Below are 11,628 nucleotides of genomic sequence, written 5' to 3' on the forward strand. Positions count from 1 at the left end.
AAAATCCAGTTTGATTGTACGCCCTTTTTGTGCTAAACCTTTTTTCTGCTCACCATCCACTGACAGTGGCATAAAACACAAAGTGCCTGCTCATGAGTTACATGGATGAAGAAATATTGTAAACAATGATTACGAGTTTCCCCCCACCTAAGAATGAGCACAATTAAAATGGTCCCATTTCAAGAGAAATTATTAAAGAATTCAAAAGAAATTAAGAAAAGAAAACCTAAGAAAATTAAGAAGAAATTAAGACATTAAGAAAAGTTACCTAAGTAATTAGAAAACAGGCAGATCATGAGTCATTAAGGAGGCTGAATGGTTTAACCTTTTCTTCCGTTTCCAAACAGTTTCCACTTTCTCATGCTGAGAATGAAGCATAACACTATATGTTAGCCATAAGTGGAAGATGAATGCATTTTTTACTATTAAGTTAAAGCAGTGCCACTTTCTTTGCATAGAGAAGAAGCTTCTAAGAAGTGAGCTCCTGGGAATTACTTTTGGGTTATATGTCTTTGCATCACTTAGGAGAAACAGAGATGCTGGAGATGGCAACTGCAATAGGACTTAGTCTAACTTTTCTTCCACTATGCTATTTGCTACCAGCTACTCATTTATGAATATTTTCTATTTAAAAAGCTTCTAACTTAAACTTCTGCCTGAAACAGAAACCTGCTCTGCCAGAACCTTGACACCCATTACTCCTTATGAGAGTGGAGCAGAGGAGAGGGAGAACTGATGAGAAGCAAACCCACAGAGTATTTCACACTGCATTTCTTAGAGTGGTTACCAATTCTGCCCCTCCAGGATGCATTTGAGGGGCAGGTTTCACCTGCATTCTCCTTGCTTCTCTAAATGCCAGCTGGGCAAGAAGGAAATCTCCCCTCACCATTAAAAAAAGAGAACTAGATAACTTGTAGGCAGTGAACTGTTATTCATTTGCTGAAATGCATATTTATTGTAAAGTTTTGAGAATCGGTGTGCTTGTTTTGTGGAAAGCTTCTAACTTGCACCCTGCGCAGATTAAACAATGTCTCCTTTCCGAACCTGGCTCTTGCCCGTGTGAAAGACACGGCGGCCAGGCTCTCTCCAAACCCTTGCAGAGGAGGGAACTCCGTACTTTCTAGCTGAAAACCGAGGGGGATGAAGGAAGATGTCCTGCTCCAGCACTGCCGCAGCCGCGGTCTCTGACGCCTCACGCCGGCGGGAGGCTGCAGAGCACCATGTCGCCGGGGCCCGGGACTACCGCTCCCAGCGGCCATCGCGACTCCCGTCTGCCCGGGCCTGCGCATGCGCCTGTGAAAGGGCGCACACCGCCTCCCCTGCTAACGGGTAACGCGCCTCCCCTCCCATTGGCTGGTACCCGCCGGAACCGGCCGCGCCGCGATGCCCATTGGGAGTTGTGGTTTTCTAGCCCGCAGCAGCAGTGACGTGAGCGGGGCGGGCGGGATACGCGTACTACCGTTCCCTGCATACCCCGCGCGGCCCGGAAAGAGCCGTCAGCGGCCGGAGCCACGGGCAGACATGGCGGGGCAGATGGCTGTGCTGGGTGAGGCGGTGGCGCGGCTGGGCTGCGGGGTTTGGGGAGTTTTGCTTCCGCTCTCGCGTCTTTCTGCCAACGGTGTCGCCCCGGGCTGGCTCTCTAGGGTGGCACGAGCTTCCCGTGCTCGCTGTGTTGTGCTGTGTCTAATTCTGGGCTCCTCCGTACAGGAGAGACATGGGACTCCTCGAGCGGGTCCAGCGGAGGGCAGCAAAGATGATGAGGGGACTGAACCTTTTAGAAGCAAAGGCTAAGGGGGCTGGGATGTTGAGCCTCGAGAAGAGACGACTGAGAGGGGACCTCATCAATGTATTCTTCCCAGTGCCTGCAGGGAGGGGTCAGAGCAGGGACCAGGCTCTGCTCAGTGGTGCCCAGCAATGGGACAAGAGGCAATGGGCAGGAGCTGATGCACAGGAAATTTCACCTGAACATGAGGAAGAACAACTTCACTGTGCAGTGACCAAACACAGGAACAGATCCCCAGAGAGGCTGTGGAGTCTCCCTCACTGGAGATATTCCAGAAGTGTCTGGACACAATCTTGTCCCATGTGCTCTGGGATGACCCTGCTTGAGCAGGGAGGTTGGACCAGATGAGCCTCTGGTCCCTTCCAGCCTGACCCATTGTGGCATTCTATGAAAGCCAGAGTGCTCAGTGGCACATTGCTCCGAAATGTCTGGGAAGATTTGCAGCCCAGAGCAAGCCAGAGCTTTCCAGCCAGTCTGTTTGAAGCACTACAATGGCCACCCTTCTCTGCTGTGAAAAAACGAGGTCACCCACTCTTTGAAACTTAACTTATTTACATTTCTTGTTGAGATTTTGTTTGTTGGTGCGTTTTTTTGGTAATCATCTGAGGCATTACTTGGTGCTAGACATTTTGGTTTTCTGTCCCTGTTGATTATAAGTAAAATGAAAAGAAAATAAACTAAGCAACAAGCTCTTCTGCACATAAACTGGTGTTCCCTTGGGTTTCAAGGTACAGGAAAGATTCAGAGGTATGGGAAGTTGCTTTTTTGGGAGCTATGGCTGAAACAGAATGAGGTACTATGTGTTTCTCTCTCCTTATTTTTAGACTTTTGGTGAAGCTGGAGGTGTTACAATTGGGAGTTTGTAGTTTCGCTGTGATTTTGGGTAGCCCCATTAACTCAATGTCCTTTTTCGTGTCATTCATAGGCAGCTCCTGCAGAAGTACGAATTAGCCCATGTTATTGCAGTAACGTGCAGAGAGAAATAGATTTATTACAGTGTGATGGTATTTTCGGCTTGGCTGTCTCTTGGGCTTTTTTTCCTTCGTCAGTTTAATATTTAATGCCTTAAATTCTTGACTTCTAGCCACTCTGTTGAGAAGGAAATTAAAAACTAATTAGGTGGCTAACCAGGCTCCGGAGTGTGAAATAAAGCTGCGGGAGGTGCAGTGTGTCACACGGTGTCATTTGCATCGACTGGAGGCTTGCGGAGTTGCTCCCCTAACCCTGCTGTTCCCAACTCCGTGTTGCAGGCTCTGCTGTGCTGGCCCTGCTCTTAGCCAGCTACCTGGCACAGCAGTATCTGCCCATGCCCACCCCCAGGGTGATCGGGATCGACCTCGGCACCACCTACTGCTCCGTCGGCGTCTTCCTGCCCGGGAGCGGGGACGTGAGGGTCATCGCGGATGAGCACGGGCACAGCAGCATCCCCAGCGTCGTCTCCTTCACCGACACCGGCGTGCACGTGGGCTACGAAGGCCTGGAGCTGGCCGACGCCAATCCTCAGAACACCATATATGATGCCAAGAGATTCATTGGGAAAGTCTTCACTTCGGAAGAGCTGCAGAGTGAAAGCAGCAGGTATCCCTTTAAGGTAAGCAGCCACCACCTTCAGTTCCCTCCAAGCAGTAAGGGACGTCCTGCAGGGTGCAATCCAGGCTGGGCACAAACAGATCCAGAGCAGCCCTGGGGGTGCTGGTGGGTGAGAGGCTGGACATGCCCCAGCCGTGTGCTCTGGGAGCCCAGAGGCCCCCGTGTGCTGGGCTCATCCAGAGCCCTGTGGGCAGCAGGGCAGGGAGGGGATTCTGCCCCTCTGCCCCGCTCTGCTGAGACCCCACCTGCAGGGCTGCATCCAGCTCTGGGCTCCCAGCACAGGAAGGACAGGGAGCTGCTGGAGCCAGGCCAGAGGAGGCATCAAGGTGATCAGAGGGATGCAGCAGCTCTGCTTTGGAGAAAGGCTGGGAGAATTGGGATTGGAGAAGGCTTTGGGGTGAACTAATTGTGGCCTTCCAACACCTAAAGGAAGCTTGCAAAAAAGATGGAGAGAGATTATTTACAAGGGCCTGGAATGACAGGACAAGGGGAAACAGCTTCAAGCTGATAGAGAAGAGGTTTAGATTAGAGATTAGGAAAAACGTTCTTTACTGTGAGGGTGGTAAGGCCCTGGCACAGGTTTCCCAGAGAAGTTGCATATGCCCCATCCTTGGAATGTTCAAGGGACAGATTGGATGGGGCTCTGAGCAACCTGGTCTAGTGGAAAGTGTCTCTGCCACTGGCAGGGGGTTGGAAGGAGATGAGCTATAAGGTCCCTCCAACCCGATTCTATGACACTTGAAATGTGGTTGATCATCTTGTCAGACCTTGAGTCATTTGGCCCAGTCTGATGTGCCTGAAAACTGTAAGAGGTATCCAGAGAGCAGAAGGAAATGGTTGTGGAAGTTGTGTACCTCTGCATGAGAGCTGATAATGATTTTCCAGAGGACCCTGTGTTTCCCTACTGGGAAATGTGTTTCTGGGTAACCTTCCAGTCCCATCTCTGAAAGGATAAATTTAAACTTGAAATGCTAACTGTGCTTTGCTGAAACTTTACTTCTCCGTGAATTTGTAAAATAAAAACACAAACAAACAAAAATCAACAAACCTCTCCCCCAAAAAAACCCAAAAAACCAAAACCCAGAAAAGTTTTAAAGCCACATCTTCTCCCATTTTCTCCCAGTGTGTTTTTTCCTACAGCACATTTCTATTTCACCAGCAGCAGAACTTGAAAGTTGCTTTAACAAAACTAACCTGCATTATATGAGCATGGTGCAGAATTGGTTGAAAAAATAAAAAAAAATTGTGTACTGCAAGTGGTCTTTGAAGTCTTGTTAATTTTTTAATATTGTTAAGAGAAGCTTTTTCACTACCAAGCTGTTTGTTTCCTTTCAGAAACCTGAAAGGTAAACTAATGATTAAAAAACCATCCCTTCTGTCTTTGAATGTGGTGTTGGAAGTTGACTCCACAGTTTCTAAGTCTTAACGTTTTTTAATATGTTTTACTAGGGCATAGTGGGTGTCATTTGTTTGGATATACTTTGACCCCTTAAGTGGCATGTTTTGCATAATCCTCCTAATCAAGGAATAAAAGTGGCCCAGAAATGGCTAAGCACATTTAAACTTTTCCTGAATAAAGAGACTACATGCAAATAAAATATTTGGTGGGAGCAGGGTGGAGGAGCATAGGAAGATTTCTCACTTGGGGGTTGTGTCACTTTATCCTTCTAGATTGTCAACAACAATGGATTAGCTGAATTTTCTGTGACAACTAATGAAACCTTTCACATCACTCCAGAGCACATTGGCTCTAAGCTGCTGCTGAAACTGAAGAAAATGGCAGAAGCTGACCTTGGCATGTCCATTTCCAAGGCAGTCATCTCCGTGCCAGCAGAGTTTGATGAAAGGCAGCGGAATTCTACTATTAAGGCAGCTAACCTTGCAGGTGATGTCTCTCTATTCCAGAGTTTTTCTTGGAGAGCTTGAGGTCTATTTCACTAACAGTAAGGTCTTTGTGGAAGATATAGAAACAGTAAATGAGTGACAGAGCAGCTTAGAATGGATTTATTGTGAGGAACAGCTGAGAACTTCTGAGTACCGACAGGTGCAGCTGGCTAATGCAGACATAGATAGCTGGAAGTAAGATTTACTTCAGGGAAAATAGTCTTTTTTATAATCTCCATATAGGGAGACTATATAGAGCACCCTTGGATAATCATTTAAACAAAAATAGAATGCATGAAATAAATCTCCTTAGCAAGGTTTCTCTGGAAGCAGTGTGTTTGGGCACATTATGATTCATGATTTCACCCTGATGCTGAAGCAGTACTATTTTAGGATTAAGTAAGGAAAAGAGTTCATTGGATATTACTGCTTAGGAAACTACTTCCTTTAGATCTGACACTTAACTTGAGTGTGGTTAAGAAAATGCCAACAAGTAATGGCAAATGTCCTTCTGATGTAAGAACTGCAGTTTTCTGAGGTGTACCTGAGTTTTGCTTGTTGTCTCTGCTCGTCATAGGGCTCAGCGTTTTGCGAGTAATCAATGAGCCCACAGCTGCTGCCATGGCTTATGGGCTCCACAAAGCTGATGTGTTTAATGTTCTGGTGGTGGATTTGGGTGGAGGAACTTTGGACGTGTCTCTGTTGAACAAGATGGGAGGGATGTTCATCACACGAGCCATGGCAGGTGAGAAAAATGCTTTTATTTCTCAAGGAGTGGGAGGCAAGGTGCACCTGAAGTCGCTGTTGGAGGGGCTTTTAAAACATATCAACCATGTCACAGAGTATTTTCCAAATGCATTCTCGGCAGATTTTCATGCAAAATTAGGTTTGTGGCTGGTTTCAGCAATTAAGACCACAGAGCCAGGTTTTGGCTGACCCAGAGGGGTAAGTTGTGGTTTCATTTTATCTGTGTCTGTTAACTTTTGTGCCCACTAATAAAGTGCTGCTGCACGTTACACTTACTGTGACCGAACTTTTGGGGGGTTGGGATTGTTTAAAATCTTTCTGTCACCTTTGCCCAATCTGGGAATATTGGCAAATCATTGACCAGTGCTGTGGTGTGTCCTTCTGTTTGGTGCCAGTTGAGTTGAGCAGAGTTTGGGAATATGCAGGCTGTTAACCCAGAAGTTTTGTGAGTGGTGTATGAATGATTCATCCCTGGGCACTGAGCTCTGGCAGCAGTGTTTGGTCAGACTGTAGTGAAGAGACAGCCATGCTTCAGCTGGCCTGCATGCACACAGCTCTGAGGTCCAGTGCCAGCTGCCTGTGTTGCTTTCAGCAAGCAAGTTCTTGATGTGAGCTGCTGCTGCTCAGTCCAGTTAGAGTGGAACAGCAAGAAAGATTCAGCAGCTTCACCCTGATTTAGTTAGAGGTCACTAAGTGAGTTACTGTTTTCAGTCAAAACAAAACAGTGAAAATTATTATCCATCATGTGGGCAGTGGACAACCATTTTGTCTTTTGTCACAGCTCTGTGAGCTCATGTGCTTGTGGTCCTTCTGTGTTTGTTCTTGCCCTTGAGCACCACCTTGCAGTGAAAGAGAAGCAGTGTGCTGCTTTCTGGGGCTTTGAAGGTGCTCTGTCTGATGCCTTCTATTCTGATCTTCCAGGTAACAACAAACTTGGAGGACAGGATTTCAATCAGAGGTTAATGGTGTATTTATATGATCAGCTCCATCAAACATACGGTTCTCTGCCAACACAAAAAGAGGAGATTCACCGCCTCAGACAGGCCGTGGAAGCTGTTAAATTAAACCTGACTGTCCATGAGGCAGCTACACTGAGGGTGCTGTTAACTCTGCCAGCAAACGAGCTTACAAGAGGACTTGCAAAAAGCCAGGTAAAAACAAACAGTGTGCTAAAGGGCGAAGCCTCACAAAACACAAACGGCCTGGAAAAAACAAAGAGTGTGCTAAAGGGTGAAGCCTCACAAAACACAAACGGCCTGGAAAATCATGGAGACACTTCCAAAGTAGAGGACAACTTTGTGGAAGTTGTGTTTGAAACAGAAATCTCTCGGAAGCTGTTTGAGATGTTAAATGAGGACCTTTTTGAGAAGATTCTTGTGCCCATTGAAAAAGTGTTGCAGGAAGGGCACCTGCACAAAGCAGAAGTGGATGAAATTGTGTTAGTCGGAGGCTCCACACGGATTCCCAAAATACGTGAAGTTATTCGTGACTTCTTTGGAAAGGAACCCAATACCTCTGTAGATCCCGACCTGGCCGTTGTGACGGGCGTAGCCATCCAAGCAGGAATTCTTGCTGGGTCCTGGCCTCTCCAAGTCAGTGCTATAGAAATCCCTAACAAACATTTACGGAAGACTAATTTTAACTGAAAAGAAACTCTTCTCAATTGCATTCCAGCTCTCCAAAAGGATCCATACTTATCTCACTGGCGATGGAACCTAATCTTAGCTTCATTCTATTCAATTTTCTCCTGTTCCCGTTAGGTGTTACTGGACACCTACCTGTGCTAAAGCTTGATGTTACTTTAAAGGTACAAACGAGTTCTGAAGTGTGCTGTGTTTACTTGGAGAGAGGATATTGGATGAAAATGCCAGTGATGACACACCCACATTTTCTTGCTAAATTTTATTAGCAAATCCTGGAGCGGTGTGTATTTAAAGTATAAAGGGAGTGTGACCAAAGGTTTGAGATGATGTGGTACTGAGGTATTCCTGCGTCCATGTATTTACTTGAAAGGACTGTGAAGCAGTTAATGCACAGAGCACTGGCAATGTTCAGCTTACACTTGTTTATTATATTGAGCCATTTGAGCATTTAAGCTTCTTCCCTAAAGGCATCTTGCAGCTTAAATGAGACTGAGGCATTCACTTGATTCTTCTGCTGTTCATAACAGCATAATGGTATGCTGAGGCTCTGTGGCAAATTGTCCCATGATTAGGGAACTTTATTGAAAACGTAGCTCTTGCCAGTGCAGTTTCTTGGTCTCCAAGGGCTTAATTCCTGACCTGGTGGTGATGGTTAAACACAGGTGCTGCTGTTTTACCACTGATGTTCTTCACAGAGAACGAGGGTATATTGCCAAATATTCATACCTGCCCCTGCCTTATTTTAAAACTACAGTGATTTTATGTATCTTGAAGCCACACCTGCCTGTCTTCCCTTGAATTTGACCAACACAAATTTCATCATTCTGCATTTACAAGTGTGTGACATCTTCTCCCTGAAGTACCCCAAGCCATACTGTCCTCGTGGAGAAAGTATGGGACAGAAGGGATGGCCTGGATGAAATGTAGTTCGTCTAGCCCTAGTAAATGAAAATTCACCCAACTACTTTGCGCTTTTTAGCTCTTATGTGGTTTAAGTTTTTTTATAACTCTACTCTAAACTGAACAGAAGTTTTAGCTGTCCTATTGGGAAAGAAACTGCGTTGTGTGAAACTTGGGGTTTGAGGTGGCACTTCTTAGGACTCTCTTTTAGGCAAATAGATCACTGTCTAGGTACCTTGAAAATGTGTTGTGAGGAGAACAAAGTAACTGATCTGAAAAAAAACAGAACTGGTGACAGTTCTCTCTCTGGAGGGATTAAGCAATAATCAAGCACCAGCTGAATTCTATTATCTGCTTGGAACTTCCTACCAAAAAAACATGTCACTCAGCTAAGACTGGTTTTAACATCCATCAGCCCAGTCTTCATCAGGTAAGCTCTAGTAACAGGTGGTTTTAAGGATGTTCTTGTCTTCTCCAGAATAATTTTGTATTAACCTTGCTAAGATAAAGAGTGGGGCTTAGATTTATTGTTTTAACCTATGACTATATTAAAATAGGCTTATTACTCTCCTGGCAGTAGGCCTGATTTATGGCACTGCCATAAATCAGTTGTGCTGATTCAGCTGTTTGCATAGCTATTGTCTAAATGCATCTTTGAAGTAATCCAATTAAAAACCTCTTAAATTCAATCAGTTGCACACAGCGATTCCATCAGCATTGTTTAACTTGACAGAGGATTCCCAGAGTACTGCTGACATCTGCTTAATTTTCCTGAGTTGAAAACCAGCATTTTTTTTTTATTTGAGGGTTCTTTTTTTCCTTTGTGCCTCTTTGAAAGTGACCCCAACTAAGTCTGTATAGAGCTTCCAGTAAGTAGAACTCCTGCAGTGAAAGAAGTGCCTCTTCAGTGACACCATGGATGAATGCTGTACAGTCCTCAGTTGCTGTTGGGGGCCTTTGCTTTGCAGATGTAAATGTGTGTGTTCAACATCTGTACCAACTCTTTAGAGTCATTGTGGCCTTTCCTTCTGCCCTGCTGTAAGTTCATCTCAAAATCCACTGGAGTTACAGTAGGACTTTGGTCTTCACGTTTTTAATGCACTGTGTAAAACAAGCAGACCTATTTGGAAACAGAACCACATCACAGAGAAGTTAAACTATTAAAAGCTTTTGCAGTTTTGGGACAAGTTAGGTAGGAGCTGTTAAAACTCTCAAAGCAAATAAATGAAGTACTTTTTTCTTTCACATCCTCCTTCACCCTGGGGGAGTTAAATCTCCTTCAGTGTTAATCTGGGAACTGAAAGGGAAGGACAGGTTGTTTACTTGTAAAAATGAAATTCACAAAAGGGTATTTATTCAGAGATCTATACAGGTTGGATTTTTTAGAAGAGAAATTACTATACACTGGATATCACAATGCATCCTTATTTATTACATTTTCTGAACTATTTATTTTGTATCTTTTAATACTGTATTTTGGCACAAACAATTGAATTTTAAAGACGAGTCCACTGCACTAGGTGGATATTTTCAGGTATGCACATGGGCTGCTTACCAGAAGTCTCTCTGTAAAAAAGTTGATACTTGAAGGCTGAAATCTTTCTGTAATCCTTATGATTGCCTGTGGTGGTAGGTGTGTAACCAATTTTTCTAGCTAAGGCTTGTTTGGCGAGTTGAAATTCTGAAAGCATCAAGAGGCCTCAACAATTGTGTGTTCCCTAATTGTTTCCCAGTGCAGATGATGAAATGCATTTTATAAATAACATTTTAGATTTTTTAATAAAAGCAATTTCTACCCCTTGGATCTGTCTTCTTTCACTTTCTCAAGGAAATTCTGTCTACCTCAAATTCCTTTGAAGTGTAGAAGATGAGGCTGTGTCAGCTGTGAGAGAGTTGTACATCTGCATTGTCTTGGGGAGCTGTAAAGTCTGCAGAGCCTGAACAATTGCAGTGTTTCATAAATGTTTCAAAGCTGGCAAAAAGCAGAAATGTGTCTCTCTTCCTGTGAGGGAAAGTGAGAGTTCGTCCTCGGTTTCTTTCTAGTTCCTCCTGTGATACAGCCAGGAAAGTGTAGAGCAAGGGCAACAAGCAGGGCTGAGGGGAGCAGCTTCTGAGAGGGTGGTGCATGTGTGACTTTTGAACACTGTGGGGAATGAAGTGGGAGCAGGACGTAAGCAGGTTCTGCTCCGTGCTCCTTCCTGTGAAAGGGAATAATGGAGTCCTGGCTCCTTATGAGCCTCATTCTTCAGGTCTGCTCTGGTCCCCTGCCTGTCCCACTCTTCCTATGAGCAGTCCCACAGGACAAGACTGGAACCCAATTCCCAGATACCAAGGAAGCTCAGGGAATTCCTGTTTGGAGGAGGAAGGTCAGGGTTGTGTGCCAAGCTATAGAGCTAGCACATGGCTTTGTTTGTGCTGGCTGGTGCCCTGGTGTTTGGTGGGTTGAGTCAGTTCTGAACTCAGCCAAGTGGCCCTTCATTGGTTTCCTGGAGTGAGTCTCCAACATCAGGTATGTAAAGAGAGGCTGCAGACCCTGGCTGATGTGCTTGAGGCACAAGTGCCTTTCCCTGCCCACCCTAAGCCTGTTAGGGGGTTTGCTTTGGTAAGCTATTGCTGCATGGAAACACAGCAGGAGCATTTCCTGCTGCTTCTGCCTCCACTGCACCCCCTTTTCAGAAGTTATGGTCAAATATCAGGGGTACAGCTTGCTGAAAGAAAGGAAATGGCTTTGCTGACACTAGTCCAGCATTTTCTTTTCTCTCAGGCTTTGCCATTGTTCAGTCTGCAGCTCTCCCAGCTGCATTCTGAAGGTTGCTGGAAGTGAAAGGTTTTGTCAGCCTGGCAGTAAGCACAGAAAGCTCTCCCCACAAATAAAAGTAAATAAAGTAGAAATTGCCATGCACTGATGCCTTATTCAGACTGTTTTCTCTTGCAAAAGGAATTGGTTCCTGAGGTACTGAAGGCTTCCTCCCCTAGCCTAGGTGCCCAAAACTTTCTCTTGGGGCAGTAATTAAGATTGTACTTGATACACCAGGTGTCAGTATTAAACTAATATAACAGGGCTGTACCCAGGAACTTTAT

At 45.2% G+C, this 11,628-nt stretch overlaps 1 protein-coding gene across 1 annotated transcript; it reads left to right on the forward strand.

The window, feature by feature from the left end:
• The first annotated feature begins 1,490 nt into the window (after nt 1-1,490).
• HSPA13 (heat shock protein family A (Hsp70) member 13) lies at nt 1,491-10,349 on the forward strand. The gene is made up of 5 exons (XM_053970281.1): nt 1,491-1,546; nt 3,034-3,374; nt 5,045-5,258; nt 5,835-6,002; nt 6,926-10,349. Exons 1-5 carry the CDS (start codon nt 1,522-1,524, stop codon nt 7,648-7,650), a joined length of 1,473 nt encoding a protein of 490 aa, XP_053826256.1. The 5' UTR covers nt 1,491-1,521; the 3' UTR covers nt 7,651-10,349.
• Nucleotides 10,350-11,628: the final 1,279 nt, after the last annotated feature.

Source organism: Vidua macroura, chromosome 2, assembly GCF_024509145.1.
Source record: "Vidua macroura isolate BioBank_ID:100142 chromosome 2, ASM2450914v1, whole genome shotgun sequence".
Lineage (NCBI taxonomy): Eukaryota > Metazoa > Chordata > Aves > Passeriformes > Viduidae > Vidua > Vidua macroura.

What these genes read in the sequence shown, in the direction of transcription:
- HSPA13 (XM_053970281.1), top strand. Translation starts at nt 1,522, where the DNA reads ATGGCGGGGCAGATGGCTGTGCTGG. An exon ending in GGGGCAGATGGCTGTGCTGG is followed by an intron (nt 1,547 to 3,033) that starts GTGAGGCGGTGG and finishes TCCGTGTTGCAG; the next exon opens with GCTCTGCTGTGCTGGCCCTG. An exon ending in CATCACACGAGCCATGGCAG is followed by an intron (nt 6,003 to 6,925) that starts GTGAGAAAAATG and finishes CTGATCTTCCAG; the next exon opens with GTAACAACAAACTTGGAGGA.